This window comes from Myotis brandtii, unplaced genomic scaffold, assembly GCF_000412655.1.
Source record: "Myotis brandtii unplaced genomic scaffold, ASM41265v1 scaffold165, whole genome shotgun sequence".
NCBI lineage: Eukaryota > Metazoa > Chordata > Mammalia > Chiroptera > Vespertilionidae > Myotis > Myotis brandtii.
This window is the reverse complement of record NW_005356042.1, coordinates 4,016,984-4,035,681: the sequence shown is the minus strand read 5'-3', so window position 1 is coordinate 4,035,681 and position 18,698 is coordinate 4,016,984. Positions and strand designations below refer to the sequence as shown.

Sequence of the window (18,698 nt, the reverse complement as noted above, 5' to 3'; positions counted from 1 at the left end):
GCCAGCCGCCCACTTCTCCATCCTCCACCGCACACGCCGGCGCCCACTCAGACGAGAGACACCACACAGCAGTCACAGCGCTGCTTTAAAACAAACCAGATGGCGCCACGCTCCCGCCTGAAGTCTCTCCGTTCCTTCTCCGTGCTACTGTCGGAATAACCCGGTCGCCTCCTCCCTCCCCATGTGTGACGCCCTCCACCCCAGAGCAACGGGATTACTGGCAGCCCCGCGACGGGCTCTGCTCTGCCCTCTCACCGCCGGCTTTGCGCTTGGACGCCTCTCCCCCGGCCCCCTTTCCCCACCTTGCACCCCCTTCGCTGGCCGCTGCAGGTCTAACTTCCTTAGAAAGCTGTGTCTGAGTCCTGTCTCTGAGCTGGGAGCTGTCCACGTGCTCCTGTTACAGGGCCCTTCTGTGTCCTCCATGAGACCAGGCGTAGGAGGCGTTCCTGCCTCGGAGCTCCTGGCGCTGGCTTCCTTCTTAGCTACAGCACGTTATTTATTTGTTGGTGGATTTGGGGACTCCCTCCACCAATGTCAGCCCCTTCAGAGCAGGGACGGTGTAGTGTTCACTGTATCTGGGCAGCGCCAGGCAAGGGAATTGTGACATGAGGGAGCCCCCAGCAAGATGCTGTTAACTCTAATGAATATGAAGAGATGGAGGGAGGTTTGAACCAAGCCTGGAAGAGTTCAGTGAGAGGGCAGGCCAGTGCCTCTGCTACGGTGAAGAGGTTGCAAGAGGTGGTGTGTCAGGAAACAGCCAGTAGTAGGGGGCCCGGAGGAGAGCGTGTGCTGGCCCTGGGCCCGGGCCCCCCAGAGGAGGTAAGTGACCTGTCCAGGTGACAGGTTGTCAGACTGTGCTCAGATCCATTTTTGTGAGAGAGTAGAAGGGACACAGAATATAGACATCTGATTACATCAGCTTTACTTTTTTTTTTTTCTGCCCACCCTAGAGATGCCCCTTTGCAGGCAGTATGTAAGGCAGTGCCCACGACAGTCTGGAAAATTAACTAACGGGTTCTAGAGAATGAGAGTGTGTTCGTGTGGCTAGTTGGCACTTGGCTGGTCCTCCACCCTAAGTGCTCTGGCCTCGTTTTCATCATCGGTGTGCACAGAGTGGATTCGCATCACTTCAGTTGCCCTCATCCTCTCTTGCAGAATTACCCTCTTTACATCCGCAGTGTCCCCACGGAGAATGAGCTGAAGTTCCACTACATGGTGCACACGTCCCTGGACGTGGTGGATGAGAAGATCTCTGCAATGGGGAAGGCCCTGGTGGACCAGCGGGAGCTTTACCTGGGCCTGCTGTACCCCACAGAGGACTACAAGGTGTATCCTTCACTGCCAGCAGGGGCCTGTCAGCGGGCTCCTCCCCACAGGGCTGGAATCCAGGGATTCCGCCGGAAGTTGTGTGATGTACTGTAGGATCAGATAACCTTGAAAGGCATTTTGTACCATCACTTGAAAAGAAAAAAGGTGAGGGCTTTCAGCCCAGGGGGAATTAGGGCCGCTTGAGGCTAATTGAGATTTTGCCCTTTTTTCCTTTAATTAGGAGGATAATGTGGGAAAAGCCAGGCTTGAATTACCTAGAGCAGTGGATCTCAACCTTGGCTGCACATTAGAATCACCTGGGAATCTTTTTAAAATCCTGACTTCTGGGCCTCATCCTCCGGAAATTATGTTTCTTTGTTACTAATGTTGTGGCCTCACCCCATAACAAAGAAACAGAATTTCCGGAGGATGAGGCCCAGAAATCAGGATTTTAAAAAGATTCCCAGGTGATTCTAATGTGCACCCAAGGTTGCGAACCACTGACCTAGAGAATTGTGACTTTGCCAGGTTTATAGAAGAGCTGGGGAGCTCCTACTTTATGCCTGCAAGGGTTTCTTTCTCAGCGGGGCCACCATTTCTGAGCAAGGAATGATCGGTTCACTCATTTCATTGTCAGGTGCAGCCCCACAAGTCACTGTAAAATCTTGACCACTCCTTTGGGGCAGATGGCTTGAAACCCACAGAGTTCAAAGATGTTCCCACAAGCAGTAATGTAGCTTGCCCACAGTGATGCTTGCCGGGAGCCAGTGTTCTATGAGATGAAGTGGCCTTTAGAGGTGTAGACACTGCAGGCAGGATTTGTCCTTTGTGAAATCTCTAGTTTATCAGTTAACACTACCAAGCTAAGCATTGATTCATAAAGAGGGCAGGGCCTGGGCAGGACAGCCTTGGAGTTTGAATCAGGGTGGGGTTTAGCTGCCTGCCCTTTGCTTCTCTAGTAAACACCAGAAGCTGCCCCAAGGAGGTGTCCAGTCACACCCAGCAAGACAGGCCCAGCCTGGGGCATTTCCTGTGATGCAAGGTTTGCCATGTTTCTCCAAAGTGGCTTTGGAGCCAGGGGCGTGCACAGATGGCCTTCTGCTTTCACACTCTCAAGTGAGGCTGTTTCATGTTGTCACAGAGTCCCTGTGTTGACAGCTTGTTCCCTAACCAGCTGTGCAGATATGGCTACGTGACCAATTCCAAGGTGAAGTTTGTTATGGTGGTGGATTCTTCCAACACAGCACTTCGTGATAATGAGATTCGCAGTGTAAGTGCAGGGGGTCTGTAGGCTGTGCCTGGGGCTGTTTGTTTTCCCTTTGTTTAAAAATGTTGAGAGGCAAAAAATATGGCAGTAATCCTGTGTACATGTGAATTAAAAATGTTGGTTCTTATTGCAGATGTTCCGGAAGCTGCACAATTCCTACACTGATGTGATGTGTAACCCCTTCTATAACCCAGGGGACCGCATTCAGTCCAGGTGGGCCTACTATCATGTTTGCTACCTTCATTTGTAGGCCCTGCCTTGTTAAAAGGCAATGATGTTGAAAGTGAGGGATTGACGGTCTTTTTAAGCAATGGACACTGTTCTCCTAAGGCACAAATTCTGAAGCAGCAGAACTCTATTTTTTCAAGCAAAGTCTCACCCATATCGCCAACATATAAAACAGATGGGACTTGGGGGACAGAGCTCGCCTATTTGATTTCCCATGTGCCCCCAATAGGTACTGGGGCACCGTCGCAGAACCCAGTGAGGGCTCAGGCATATGGACAGGAGCCTTCTGGGAAAACATCCTCCTGTTAATGTCTAATTTTGTCTTTGATATTGAACTTGAATGGTGAGGAAATTGGATTGCAGATATCTTCAAATAGCCTTCAAATAGTCTTTTAATTTTGGAATGTCATGAAGTTGCTTCGGAAAGAAGCATTCACACACTTCAAGCCTGCTCCTGGGAATTCCATACATTTCTAGACACGCTTCCCAAGGTGCTTCTTGCAGCCCATAGGTGTGAGGACACTACAGTGACCTGAGCCAGGCCCTTCCTCTGGTGCCTGTGATACTGTGTTTTGGGTCATCTTGGGCCCCAGGGGGGAGAAGCCAGTGCTGTTATGTAGAACCTGTGTCTCCTGGGCTGTTCGGGGCACTGCAGCCCACACTGCAGCTCCTCCACCCTGTCTGGGAATCCAGCGGGCAGGACCTCGGGAAACCTGGAGGGAAGCGGGAGGCAGGAACTTAGATTCTCGTTGCCAAGTATGGCAGGACACACGTCCTGGTGTCTCAGCTAAGTTCACTCATCTGGACGTTAAAGACTGACTCCCAGAGAGGCGTGGGGTTCAGGCAGGGCCACAGAGCCTGCCTCTGGGCGGGGTGGAGGGCCAGGTCTCTTCTCAGTTGCAGTGTTTCTCTTTGCAGGGCCTTCGATAGCATGGTGACATCTATGATGATACAGGTCTGTTGAGTGAGAAGATTGCTGCCTGTTGATTGAAGAGAAGTGTTTTGTACATAACTGTGTTGTGTAGATGTGTATTTATTATCATTTACCCCACATGGGTGCAAGGCCAGGTGGGGTGCATGTCAACTAAAGGTCTTATGACATCAGATTTGGTGTTTTCCTTCTGCTGACGGTTTTTTAAAAAAATATATTTTATTGATTTTTTACAGAGAGGAGGGGAGAGGGATAGAGAGTCAGAAACATCGATGAGAGAGAAACATCGATCAGCTGCCTCCTGCACACTCCCTACTGGGGATGTGCCCACAACCAAGGTACATGCCCTTGACCGGAATCGAACCTGGGACCCTTCAGACCGCAGGCTGATGCTCTGTCCACTGAGCCAAACCGGTCAGGGCAACCGACGGTTTAACTAGAGAGAGTTTAATGCAGGACTTTTCAGGGATGGGGCAGACAGAGGTCAGGGACAAGATAGCAGGGAGCCGTTGTCCCCACAGGCACGAAGGGGAAGTGGGAGCTGGTTGGTAGGAACCCACAGAGCTTGGAGCCCTGGAGAGGCTTTGGCCATGGGGCAGCCTCTCTGTCCCATCAGCTGCTCTTGTGGCGCCCTCCAGTGGCTGACCAGGTGGGGTGCTGTATAAGGCCTCTGTGGCCGGATTTAGAACTTCCTCCACAGGGAAAAGTTCTCTTTCTGGTCTTGCATCAGCCTGATGTCTGGACTTGGCCCAACCTTGGGAGGCAGCTGTTAGGAGATCTAGGCCACTTCGTCTAACTGCAGCATCTCACCTGTGCTGTTGCTTTCTGAGCATGAAGGAGCCTCTTCCATCTGTTAGTGCACAGTGTTTCTAGTGGCTTGAGGGCTGGACGGGGTTAGGCTCTGAGTCCCCTGCTGCGCCTCAGGCTCGAGGGCAAACTGCCTGCGGGGGGAGGGGGGCTTACATTTGAGGAGGAGCTGATGTAATTAGATGTCTATATTCTGTGTCCCCAGAGGCTTGCTCAGCCAAGTCCAGAGGACAGTCCTAATAGTTGACTGTGGCTACGTGTCGGCCCTTCTGGGGTCAGGCACCCAGGCTCTTTGCCATTTTTGTGTCCTGTGAAGTAGGAGAGGCGACAGGGACCTGCTCAGTCTGAGCCCCACCCGCACAGTCTGCTCCAAGTTGTATTCAGCGCACACAGGTGTTGGCTAGCTTTCTTGAGTCAGCGCCCCAAGACAGACGTTGAGTCCTTCCCTCCCGCCCTCAGTCACTGGGGAGAGGGTCTCTGACCCGGAGGAAGGTGGCTCAGATCCCTGGGGGAATGGGCTGTACATTGGTGAGCCTAGGGCTGGAACTGGGAGATGAACTTTTCTACGCACCCTTTTGGATTTCCTTCCCTTCTAATAAGCACAGGATTACTTTTTAAAAAAAATATATTTTATTGATTTTTTATAGAGAGGAAGGGAGAGGGATAGAGAGTTAGAAACATCGATGAGAGAGAAACATCGATCAGCTGCCTCCTGCACACTCCCCAAAATAGAAAGAAGTCTGTGAATAGTCTAATGGCTATCACCACTATAATTTTCCAAAGAAAGAAAATCAAAGTTTAAGATTTTCTGCCGAAACCGGTTTGGCTCAGTGGATAGAGTGTCAACCTGCAGACTGAAGGATCCCAGGTTCGATTCCAGTCAAGGGCATGTACGTTGGTTGCAGACACAGTGTGCAGAAGGCAGCTGATGGATGTTTCTCTCTCATCAATGTTTCTAACTCTCTATCCCTCTCCCTTCCTCTCTGTAAAAAATCAATAAAATATATTTTAAAAAAATAAATAAAAACAACACAGCTAGGAATGTGTGTTAAAAACATGTCCCAGTCCCCCTCTCCTGCCTCACTGCTGGTGGAAGTGGGAAACCTAGAGTAGGGCTGAGAAGTACCAAGCAGGCGTTGGTTGCAATGCCAGTGGACCCTTGGCCCCCCCGTCACAGGATTTCTTCCCTGCAGTCCATGGTTGAGGTTTTGATAGTGATCTCTTCTGCCTGAGCAGTGGCTCTGATAGGGATTGCAAGTTGCCGACCCAGTATCCATTCTTCCTTGCTTCCTTACTCACATCCCCAGTGTTATTGAGGACCATTGACTAGACCAGCCGTGGGCAAACTACGGCCCATGGGCCGGATCCGGCCCGTTTTAAATGAATAAAACTAAAAAAAAAAAAAGACCGTACCCTTTTATGTAATGATGTTTACTTTGAATTTATATTAGTTCACACAAACACTCCATCCATGCTTTTGTTCCGGCCCTCCGGTCCAGTTTAAGAACCCATTGTGGCCCTCGAGTCAAAAAGTTTGCCCACCCCTGGACTAGACAAAAGGTATTTCCTACCTTTCATAGCACGCAAGGATAGGTAGTTTTTATGGCATGAAAGTGAATGATGTTGGGAGTGACTTTCAGGAAAGATACTTCAAAGGGGGGTTCACATGACAGATGGAGTCCTTTGTCATCTCCCTTCTTCCTGCCTAAAAGTTGAATGTGATGGCTGGAGCTCATCCCCTAAGGACAGGGAGCAAAAAGCTAGCAGGAGCCTGGGTCTTTGCTGACATACCAGCTCTGAGCTACTTGCATTCAGCAATTTTTTATGTAAAAAAAGAAAAGAAAAACCCTTGTTGAGGCCATTGCTATTTGGGTTTTTCTGTATTTACAGCCAACCAACTCATAAGTGCTTTCTACATTAGGGAGTTTTCACACACATTGTTAGGTTGCATTCCCATTTTAAGTGTGAGGAAACCAAGGTCGGAAGTAATGTGCGAGTCTTTGTTCTGCCAGCAGAACTGTCAGATGGCAGTTTCACGTTATCTTTTTGCATCTTTATACAGGAGGTGGCCTGTTGAGAGCCACCTGCCTGGCTTTCCTCTGCCACCCCAGGGCTGAGCCTCTCGGTTGCAGGTCCTAGTCAGCCCTTGGCTGTTGTTCCAGATGATTTCTTCAGCTGAAGTTCACTGCCAGCAGTCAGTCTTCCCTCGGGCATCAGTGCCTCTCCCTTTCCGTCCTTCTGGCCCAGACCAGACAGGGGCAAGGGAAACCGTGTGTCCGGGCTTTCTCCAGGCACAGCCACTCCAGTCTGCTCAGTGGCTCACTGCTCAGAGCCCATGGCAGCCACGTCCAGGAGCGCTTTCCATCCTTCTTCCACCTTAGCCTGCTCAGGCCTGCAGTCCACAGGAAAGGAGGGACCCCTGGGCTCACTCTGTCCTCGAAGTGGCCACACAGAAAGGATCAAGAAAATGCATCTAAAGAGGAACTGCTTGGGGTAGAAGACTGTCAGCAGGACATTAACAGAAAAGCCAACACGCATGATGAGGGTATCAAGACCAACGCAGACTCCCCCTGCTGAGGCCTAAGGTGCTGAGCAGGCAGGAGCTGGTGTCATCTGCCAGGTGCTACAGAATCTGCAGCTCGGGAACCACCTCTGGTGGCATGCCTCACCTGCGGCCCCACTGCTCATGGTCCTGACCACGCTCAGAAATTCCTCAACCAAGCCTGGCTCTGCCCTGAGCTGCTGGGTGACCTTGGCACGGTTCCTGACACTTAGACCTTCCACCCACCTTTTCACTGGAGGGGGAAGGGACTTCAAACAATAGCAATGTACTCTCACCGTTCTGGAGGCCAGAGTCAAGTCAAGGTGTCAGCAGAGTGGGTCCTTCTGGCCATTCTGAGGGAGGATCCGTTCCAGGCTCCTCTCCAGCTTCTGGTGGCTGCCAGTGATCCTTGGGGCTTCCTGGGTTTCTTTGCTGGAAGCTCACAGGTGGTGTGCACAGGCCCCAGAGCCCACCAGACCCTCGTGGCATCCCGGGCACGGCGCCTCCCAAGGCATCAGACCCTAATCTTGTTCACCACTTTCTCAAGATCCCCACTTAGTTCTAAACTGTCCGGACACAGCTGTGGCCACTTGATGAGTCCCTGTTTAGCCAACATCTCTCCCTTCATGAGGTGAGATCCAGTTTGGGAGGGGTGCCTCCCCAGTGCCACATGCAAGACAAACCCTTTGGGGTCTGGGGTGCCTCCACCCCTTCCCTGCTGCCCAGCAGGTGTGCCAAGAGATGCTGGGAGATGGAGAAGGGTCAGGTTGGGCAGTGTGTCAACCTCTCTGTGTGTCAGCCTCCCTCTGCCTGCATTCCTGGCACCTCAGGAGTTAATGGCTTAATGTAGAGAAGCTCAGAGCAAGCCCATGCACCCCAGTGCCCCCACCTCAAGGTGCCCTGGTGACTCATGGGGCTCATACACTTTGATGACCTGGCCCTGGAAGATGCTCTTGTCCAGCCCCACAGCAGCCTGGGCTGAGCTCTCAGTAGCAAACTCGATGTAGGCATAGCTGGGGTGAAATGAGGGCTGGTGAGGGCCAGCCCAGGCCACCCATGCCGGGCAGTTCCCTGGGGTGCCCAGCCCCCTCCTCACAGCCCTGTACCGACCCTTTGGGGTGTCCAGAAAACTTGTTGCACAGGATGGTGACCTGCTGGACCTCCCCACAGATGTTGAAGTAAGCCTCCAGCTCCTCAGCAGTGACCTCATAGTCCACCTGACACAGGCACGGCCTGGTGAGGGCGCTGTTGCAGAGGCCTCCCCCTTGGGGGTCTCCCCCCTGAGCCTCCCCCTTCTGGCCCCCCTGCAGCATGTTTTCTTGGTAGAGAGGGGTTGACTGGAGCCCAGGGTGGGGGAGTTGGCCCAGGCCTCTGCCCCCACCCCTGTTGGAGGTGGACTGGGGAACGAGATGAACACCCTCATGTGTTAGGCAACACCCCCATGTTTATTTGGCCTGTGCAGAGTGTATGGCTTTATAAAGTGGAGTTTGCTGCCAATGATTGGCCAACTGGGAGATTTCATGTGGAAATCCTGACTCCCACTCAACGTTGGAGAATCAGAACACTTGACCACACAGGCCCACAGGCCCTTCCCACCTCTTTAGACCCACCACCCTCTAGTTTCTTCCCTCAGGCCTGTGTGGCTTTGAATTTGCCCCCATACATGTCCCTTCCTTATTTTTTAAAATATGTTTTTATTGATTTTAGAGGAAGGGAGAGAATAGAAACATCGATGAGAGAAACATCATCAATTGGCTGCCTCCTGCACGCCCCCTACTGGGGATCAAGCCTGCAATCCGGGCATGTGCCCTGACCAGAAATGGAACCTCTTGGTGCATGGGTCCATGTTCAACCACTGAGCCACACTGGCTGGGCCGAGTCCCTTCCTTTAATCCTCACAGCCAGGAGGGAGAAGCAGACCGAAGTGGCCCCTAAAAAGACCCCATCTCACTCCCCTTCTGCCCTCACGTTGCCCACATAGATGGGTCTGTGGTCCATTTCCACCTTCTCAGGGACCCCAGAGCAGGACAGGGGTGGGCCGGGCTCTGGGCAGCTGCTAAGGGCAGACACCTCATGTTTATGGCTCACTTCTCACTCCTGGGGAGAGGGCCCCCCTAGGCCTGTTCTAGAAGGACTTACTGTCATCTGCTGGGCCAACACTCCTTGTAAGCTGGCCCTTTCTCAGCAGCAGCTCACTGCCCACCCTGGTTTACAGAGGAGAAGGGGGCTCAGAGCTGCAAGCCCAAGGACTCGGGGGCCTGCCCACCCACCCAGGGAAGGGGTCCACCTGGCCCGCTGGCTCCTACCTGTCTCAGGACTCAGTCGCTGCTGGGCCAGCACAGACCTAGCTGCCTCCTCTTTTCCGACCTGGCCTTGCGCCCTGGGCAGCTCTGGCCCCTGGGCCTGCTCCATGGCCCACAGCTTCAGTTTGATGGCCTCCAGCTCCTGCTAGCATATAGCCCAGGCTGAGCCCCAAGGCAGGGCACCCCAGGCTCCTCTTGAGGGAGAGCAGAGGGAGGCAGGCCTGACCCTAGTGGTCCTCAGGGTTGGTGACCCATCAGGAACATGCTGGGGGCTTCTCCAAGGGGAATGGGAAGGCCATGTGGACTTGGGCCACAGAGAAGCTCCTGTAATCCTCCCCAACAGACAAAGGCCCCTTCAGGCCAGACAGGTTGCCCTGCTCCCTCCAGCCTGTGCAGGGATGGGCATCCCCACTACCCTCTTCTAGGCAAGGGATAGTGGCCTCTCACCCCCGAGGTCAGAGCTGCGGTAGTTCATCTCCTGCCCCCACCACCTGCCCCCATACACAGGGTGCCCAAGGTCCCCGGCCAGCCTCTACCTGATGCTCCAGGCAGCTGTGCTCCACGAAGCTGTTACCTGGTCTGGTACTGAGTACTCAGCCAGGTCCTCAGACAGGTCCTCCCTGTCCAATAGAAACGGGGGGAAGCCTGTATCTTCCTCATCGTCCTCCACTTTCCCACCCTCTGGCCTCAGAGGGGTCTTCTCGGTCCAGCTCCAGACCCCCCAGCCTTGGGCCTCGGGGTCCGAGGAAACCCTTTGGAGCCAGGCCTCGGTGGGGGGTGGAAAGAGGGAAAGAGCATGTCTACAGAAAGGCCCGATGGGTGAGGATGAAGTGAAGGGCAGGGCAGGCAAGGCCTCCAATGCTCACTTCCACACCAGCGCCTACTGGCGCCCTCCTTGGGTTTTAGGCCCCTCCAGGCCAGCTGCTCCCACTAAGCACCTAAAAGGCCTCCAGCTGCAGCCAAACTCCAGACTGGCTTCTGGGCCCTGAGGAGTCAAAGGCCATGGACACCGGCCCGTCCGCTTCTTACTCACTGGGCAGGCATCTCTAGGACTCTCCAGCTGGAGAGAGGAGTGCAGCTGAGGCAGAGTCCAGGGGAGCCTCCCCTATGTCAGCTCAGCCAGGCTTCAAGGCCTGAGCTACGGGCAATGACAACCCAGGAAGCTCACTGGAGTCGCCAGTCCACATACCTTGATCAGTGTTATACTTCCAGTGGTAGGCCCTATTATGACACAGACATGAACAAATTATCCGAGTGCACAGAAGGAGGAAGGATGGTATAGGATTCAGAGCAACCTTCCTGGAGGAGGTGGCATTTGAGCCACATTTGATGGACTGGGTCAGGGAGAGCTGGGGCCAAGGACGGCCTGGGCAGAGGGAACAGCTTGAGCAAAGGCCTGGAGGGGTGAGGACAGGGTGGTTGCCCAGGGGTCAGAGGTCTACCTCTGTCCCTTTTCACTCATCCATCCATCCATTCCCCATGGGCCCTCCTTCCCCCACTCCATTTCTGGACCAGCTTTTAGGTAGGAGCTACATAAACGAAGCCAGAATCCTGCTCTGGCTACAGGACACAATGGTTGAATTGTGTGCAGATCAGGCAATGGATCTTGGGCACCTGAAGGCAATTTATAAAGCTTGCTTCTTCTGCCTCTACCGCTCCTCACTGCTGCCCGTGGAGGGCAGCTGCAGGCCCGTGTCCCTGTGTGCCCTGGTCTCCTCCATCTGTCCTCGCCTGGCTTAGCGTTGGTGGAGCTACTGTTGTGGCTTTTCTGTCCTCCTGGCATTTTTATGGGGGGCCCTTCTAGTGTGTTTGCCTACCCCAGGGCATAACTACTAGGTCCAAGTTTGGCTAATTGGGGTCTCTTCCCTGGGAATTTGGAATTGGGGGGAGAGTTGCAGGCCACAGTAGACCTGGACTGTGAGCTTGGAGCTGGAGTAGCATTCCTCCCCCAGGGTGTGGGGGGCGGTGGGGGCTGCAGGTGTGAGGGGATGAGACATTGTCCTGGAAGTGGGGACACTTGTGGCTCCCGCCGCAGCCCTGGGAAGCGTGGGCCCCTGCCTCTTTGTTTGACTTCCCCTTCCCTTTACCCGGTTCTGTTCTCACCGCCATTGAGGCTGAGCTGAAAACTGCATGGTGTCCCCTTGGTCCCCGAAGAAGGTGGTCTCCAGGCAGATTCTCATGGCCCCAGGCTGTGGTCCTGTATGTGCTGGCCTCCCAGCTCAAATGCAGGTCCTTGACTCTCCCCTTTTTCCGTCTCCACATTTACATGTGCACGACTCTAGGGGGCACTATTGCCACTGTACTACTTCCAGGGAGCCTCCCTGATTGTCCCTCCTCCTTGTGGCCATTGTGCCTGGACCTCGCCTGATGTCTGTCCCATATAAATGACACATGCCCAGGTCTCTCCTGACAGGCCACAGTGCCTCAAGGCAGCGTCCAAGTCTGCACTGAGGACAGGACTGGCTGGACAGGAATGGAAGTGCAGCCACAGCCTGTCTTTCTTCCCTAACACGAGGCAGTTGGCCCCTTCCCTCCTGTGGGTCTAAGACCCCATGGAGGGCCTCTGGTCAGGGCCCTTCCCTCTACCTCCACGTGGGAGGCAGGACATCGCGGTGCTGTGTCCAAGCCGAGAGCCGCTGGACTCAGGCCCAGGCCCGGCAGCCTCCCTCTGAGCTCAGCCTCTGCAATGGAAAAACGTTGTCATCCCACTCTATGCTGAGATTGCTGACACACCAGGCCCAGCTGGGGCTCCCGCCAGCCGCCTGGCGTGGGGACAGCCTCGCCTCCACACTGGCCTTTCCAATGATGCCTTTCAAAATACACCATGTTCCAAACCTGGTCCCGAGTATTAATAACATCCCTCCCCCAGGGGCTGCCTGTGAACCAGGAGTGCTGAGTACTGGGCGCCCGACTCTGGATGGGACCTGCCCCAGGAACTGGGGCACCATGGCTGACACTCTGGCTCCTTAGGATCAAGATGTCCCTTCCCTTAGTGTCCATGCCCAGGGTCTTATGGGAGGTGCCTGGCACTGCCACAGGCAGTGGGGCTCGGGGCCCATGAAGCCATGGGTGTCATTTGGGGTCCAAGGTCATCCAGATCACCTTGAGGAAGCAACCTTTGAAAGTTCACCATACAGGAGGCTGGGGGTGGACTGAACAGGGGTCTGCCCGCGTCCCATACACATTCCAACGTACGCCACATGGTTGTTCACTTGCTTGGGCAGGACCTTGTCTCTCTTGCTTGGAACCTAGAAAGCCCCCAACACATTTGGTGAATAATGTGTGAAACAGGACAGCCCAAGTCGCCGTGAACTCAAGGAGAGGCAGAGCCGTGATGGCAAATGTTGGCTTTATTACACGACACAGAGGTAACTGACGTGACCTGAATTATAACGTCTTACAGTGTCCAGGTCAAACAGAGTACATCAGAGGACACGCGACAGGGACGGCATGCCACGGATCCTACACAGCGCGAGGAAAACCCGTTACAGGAAAACGACCCAACACTCACTGTCCAACTCCTTTTGGGGAATTTAAAAAATAAAAAGAGAAGAGGAAGTGGAAAATCAATGTGTTCCCCATGAGGTGTGTGAGGCTGTGCCCTAGTCCCATTTCCACGCCCAAACCCCTCGGCCTGCGAAGGATGCAGTGGGTGAGCCGACAGCTGGCCTGGCTGGGCCCTGTTCAGGTTGGGAGCAAGGGCACCCAGTGCCTTCATTCTAATATTTAAAAACCAGGCCCCAGTTTGAGTCCTAACATTGCATTACTGCTACAAGGGGTCTGTGGGGTGGCACTCCAGGGGCCAGCCAAATTGAAACAAAAGGAACAGAAGCATGCAAGATAGTGTTTTCTGGAACTTTGGGGGACCATTATAGGTTGCTGTCACAGGCATCCAGCTCCCCCAGACCTTATCTACGAGGTGTCCAGAGAGCAGACAGGTCCTCAGAGTCCAGCTCCTGCACCCCCTCTGCTTTCCTGCTCTCCCTCCTCTCCTGCCATCAGAGCCATAATCCAGGACCTTGATCACAGCCCCATTTTTGGAAACTGCTCCATGTGGCATGGGGGCCTGTGGAAATGGGCTGATGGGGCTGGGGAGAGCTGGGCAGGGGGCCCCTACTGGGCCTCTAGGTTCCCAGGCACACCTACCACCATCATCAGCCAAATTCAGCCTGGGCAGGGCCTGTTCCTGCATCATTCAGAGCTCCGAAGAGCTAATTTCCAGCTGTCTAGGACCCCAGCATGGAAGATGGGGATGGGAGTGGGACAGTGTGACCATGAGCACCCGGGAGAAGAGGGGCTCCAGGAGCTGGTGTCTGGAGGGAGGTCAGCGTTGGGTTCTTTCTTCCCCTCCTTTCCTTGGGACAGTGACCCCTGGAGACATTGTAGCCCAGGCTACCATGTCAGGGTGCAGCCCAGGCTACAATGCCAGGGTGTAGCCCAGGCTACAATGCCAGGGTTTTGCCAGGTAATGTGCTCACCCTGACTGGTGGCTCTGGTCACAGGGTCCCTGAGCAGGTATATGGGCCACTTCCCAACTCACACTCCTGGCCCATGGCCACCACAATTTCCAGGTAGGCCCAGACTGGCCAGAGCTGTTGCTAGGACATCGGTCCAGTCTGCCCATAATGCCTGTCACAGAACCTTATTTGTCTCTGGAGCAGGTCTGGACCTCCCCACAGATGTGAGAAAGCTCAGGTCATGGGAGGAGGATCCAAAGCACCCTCGAGCTTTGGAACATGAAGGGGGTTGGTGGTGCTACTAATGGGTTCAGTGGCTGCAGAGGTGGATGGATTGAGATATGGTTGTATGGGTTAGATTGGAGGAGGGGTGGATAGAAACATGCATAGGGATGAATGGTGGAGAGACAAGCGGATGGGTAAAAGGATGAATGGGGAAGGATGGAATCAAGTGATGGTTGGGATATAGTAATGGATGGATAGATGGATGGGTGAGTAGATGGATGGATGAATGGATGGATGAATGGATAGATGGGCGGATAGATGGATGGGTGGTCATATGAATAGATGGGTGAGTCAGTGGGTGGATGGGTGAATGGATAGCCAGACACATGACTGGTCTGGACAAAAGGATGAATTGATGAAAAGAGAGAATCAATAAATAACTGTAGATGGGCTGAGGGGATGGGCAGAATGATGGCTGGACATGAGAGCTAGAGTGGGCTGGGATAGGCAAGATGGGTAGACGACAGAGACAAGGCTTTGGTGTCATTTTGAGGATATATTTGGAAAAACTGGCAAACAGGAGAAAGTTAGGGCCTGAGCCGATCCCTCTCCACCATGTCGCTGGGATAAAACCAAAACCAACACCTTCCTGCCCCTTTCCTGTCCATCTCCCTCTTCCATTGAACCTCTTGGGGCCTTGATGAGTGACCCCATTTGCCAAGCCCACAGGAGAGCCCCCTCCTGGGAGGCTGCTTCTCTTGTCCCACAGCTCTAACCCTCCTGGGCCCCTGAGGCTCCAGCTTTTCTCTTTGCCCCTGGTCCTGGCTCCCCTGTGTCCTGGTGAGCCTGGGGATGGAGCCCTCCCTATTCAGATGAGCTCTGGGGTATGCCAGCCTGTCCATGCATGTAATGGGAAGCACTGGTCTTTGCCAACAGAATACCCCCCAGACACCACCTGGGATGGTGACACATCCTAAGAGAAAGACCAGCCTGGGTCCAGGACAGGATGGAAAATAGGAGATGAGAGGAGGGGATGGAAATGTTGAGGGTCACACACCAGGGTACTTTCCACACGGGGGTGAAGGAGAGGGGCCTGGTGTGGGCACACATCCTGCTGTCCCTCGCCTGTGGGCTGTGGGCTCTGGCTGCCGTCTTCCTGTCATAGTTTTGGCCTCAGGAGGTAAAGCTGCCATTTTGGTTTGGAGGGAAGGAGGCTCTTCGAGAGCTGCACCTCACCGAGTTTTGGGTCACCTGAGTGGTGGTGGCCTGCGGAGAGGAGACCCTGGCAGCCACACCCCTGGTCAAAGCTCAGGAGGTACCAGGGCAGAACAGCCCCTGAGCAGACAGCAGGAGGCTAGATCCCCTCATTGCACAAGAAAGGCAGTGCTCCAGGTGCAGACACAGGTGCTGCATGGACACTCATGTTTAGTGCCTCTAGTCCAAGTCCTAATGCAAAATCTCTGACCCCCACCACCCCAAGCTATTGATGCCATATTTGGTTGTGAGGTCTTTGGCCACACGGGGCCTAAGCACAGCGATAGACAGAAACACCAGCTCTCTGAGCATGGAAGGGAGCGCCAGCACCTTCCTCACAACTCCCTGGGCAGGAGTGGGAGGAGCTGCCTACTGGGCTGACACAGCCGTTGCCAGCTCAGCACCCTCCGGCCCACTCTGGGCCTGGCTTCCTCACGGCAACCCCCACCCCACCTTGCTGCCATCCCCTGATCCTGAGGATGCTCTAGGCCCGCAGGGGCTCTGCCCTGGGCCTATGGCCAGCCGCTCATGCTAGGTTTCTGCAGCCTCGCCAGTGGTGGCTTCTTGGAATATGAGATCTGGATGTGAGAACCACATCAGGAAACCTTTTGTAGATGGCCTGAGCGCACCCTCCTCCTGATTGCTGGGGTGGGAGGGGCTGTCCCACCTCAGGCCCTCAGCCTGTGGTTCAGACCTGGAGGTTGGTCTGACCTGGACGTTGCCAGCTGACCAACATGCCAGTGTCCCTGGCAAACCTGCTTGTCCCCAAAGGGGGACCATGCAAGGGGAAGGGAAACAGAGGCCTTCAAGGCAAACCTGCGGGTCTCCAGGTGAGGGGCTTCTCCATCAGACCATCAGCCTCACCCCCAAGTCCAGACGGCAGGGATGTGAGTGATTAGGGGCCTTCGCCCTCTTCCACCAGACCCCCAGTGTGCCCAGGGCAGACACTCTCCAGACACCCCGTTTAGCAGCAAACCTTGTGGGAACAGAGTCCAAAGCGCCCACCTCCAAGGGGAAGCAAACCCATGTCACTGCACATCCGCAGCTGCCGTTTTAATAGATGCGACACTTAGGAGAGAGAAGGACAGCAGGCTGGGAACACACAGCAGCCTTCGCTGTCGTGAGAGCCCCAATCCCAAACTGGTCCTTGCTTTCCTGACATCCACGAAAGCAAACCTCTGAGAGTGTGACAGACCCACTCACCAGGCCTCGGAGATGGTGGCTGGGATGGGGAACTTTCTGGAGGATAAAGAGATCTATCTTGGAATTAGGTCTATTTCAGAATTAGGTTTTCACTGTCAGGTGTTGTTCGGGGTGGCACCTGGTCTGTGGCAACCAGATGAAATCCATCTTTTCAATACTCAAAGAATGAATTCTTACAACTCTGAAAAAGAGATAACAATAATCAAACCAACCCACTGCTCCCCGTAGAACCACAGTTCAGATTTCTTTGAAAATCGATTTCCTACACTTGACATACTTCTGCAGTTTCTCTTAATTTTTTTTTTATTTGGCAAACATCTCTTCTTTATTATCATCATGAATATCATTATTTGGACCTCTGCAAGGACTATATACATTCACATTAACGTACACTATTGACTTCTTGCCTCCTGGTGGGGCCCCCCAGGAACCCCGGTTTCAGTAGCTGGTCACTCTCTGTATTGCACTCCAGTCCTGGGAACTTCTCACAGCGATGCAAGAAAATGCCAGATCATGGACCATGCTGCTGTTTGTTCTCCACTGAGTACAGGTGAGAATTCCTTACTCCTTTATTTCCTCCTTGAGATCGCTTGGGGGAGTTGAGTGGGGAAGGGAGGACAGAGCTAGAGTGAGGGGACATCCCCACTGATGATCAGCTGGACAGAAACGTGAGGTTATACACAACCGACTAAGTCTCCAGAAGGCGTGGAGGGCAGACTGTTCTTGTTTGGAGGGTTTTTTTTTTTTTTTTCCCTTCTTTTTTTTTTTTTCTGTAAAAATGTGAAGAAAGAAGAACAGGTTCAGGGGACACTGGTGGAGGGTGGCGATGGGGCAAAGACGAGTTGGGTGGGGCAGCACTGAGGAGGGGAGAAGAGGTAGAGGAGGAAAAACGGAGAAGCAGTCGTTATTGGCGCAGTTGCTGTCTCCTCGTGCTTTGAAAAGCACCCAAGAATCAACCCGAAAGATTGTCACAGTTTTGTTTCAGAATTATGCTCTCTCTGGGAAGGACACGTTAGCACTTTTTTTCACAAGTGGAAGAAATGAAATGTGATGAAAATTCACAGAGGGCGTGAGGACAGATGGAGGCATCTTCCCCTGCACACGTGTAGTGCATGGCTAGGCATGCCCCGTGTGCACACGCAGACACACGCACGGCGGGTGGGGTGCTGAGGGCTCCAGACCCACCGCCCTGTGCCCAGCAAAGGCGTTGCCGTCTAGTCAAAAAGAAACAAAAGTCGCTTCTTGTTGGGCAAAACCCTCCAAACCCCAATATCCCAAACTCTAAAAACAGAATAAAAAGAAAAGACCAACATCTGTACAAACCCAAGAGTGGAGTAAAACAGTGAAAAAATACTTTGGCAGTGACAAATTTTGGATTTTGACTTCTCGTGTTTGCTTTTTGGATTTCCTTTGGAGCAGAGGTGTGTGCGGCATCCTTGGCTGGCTAGCTGGCAAGGTAGTTTACAGGTATGCTTCCTTTACTTCTTTAAAAAACTTTTGGGATCTCTACTTAAAGCCAAAGAGTTTGACATTAAAGGAAAAAAAAATCTGAAACCAAAAAAGCTTCTTGGGTCAGAAACTGAAGCCTTTCTCACCGTCTCCACCGAGTCAGCCACATACCCTTGGGGTGGTTTCGGTGACGCAGAGGCTCAGATCTCCGGCTATAAAATAACAGTTTTCTTTTCCCCTTTTTAATTAGGAAGGGGGAACCCCCACAGTTTTCTTAGTCCATTTCTGAGTGGCTCTTTTGCCATAAAAATCCCCCAAAATTCTTCACTGAAAATATAAGCCACCAAACAACTAGTTTTTTTTTTCATTAAAGAGAAAGTGTGTGAAAGTCATAAGGACAGGAAAAAAAAAAGGAGGGGGAGAGGGAGAAGGAGAGGTAGAGAGAGGGAGCGGGAGGGAGCGGGAGAGAAGGGCAGTGGACGAGCTGGCGGAGCTCCAGCCGGTCCCTCCGTGGTCTAAAGCCGGGGGAGGGTCTGAGGATGCTTGAAGAGGTTGTCGCGTGAGATCGTCAGGTAGCTGAGGAAGTTGCGTTGAATGCATTTTTTGTTGGTTCTGTGTTTTCTTTTGGAGAGAAGCAGTAGCAGCAGTGACTCCAATGGTCGGGCTCCCAGGGCCGGGCGGAGTGTCCGGCAGCTGGGGCTCGGCGGGGTTGGTGGGCGCATGT

The 18,698-nt window shown here is 53.5% G+C and overlaps 1 protein-coding gene across 1 annotated transcript in view; it reads right to left on the bottom strand.

Moving 5' to 3' along the window:
- Positions 1-47: 47 nt before the first annotated feature.
- CBFA2T3 (core-binding factor, runt domain, alpha subunit 2; translocated to, 3) overlaps positions 48-18,698 on the bottom strand; it is a 72,887-nt gene continuing 54,236 nt past the window's right edge. The window contains exons 13-14 of the mRNA XM_014536785.1: positions 3,576-3,582; positions 48-238 (exon numbers count right to left, since the gene is read on the bottom strand). Coding sequence (XP_014392271.1) covers positions 48-238; positions 3,576-3,582 — 198 coding nt within the window. The remainder of the gene's footprint in view (positions 239-3,575; positions 3,583-18,698) is intronic.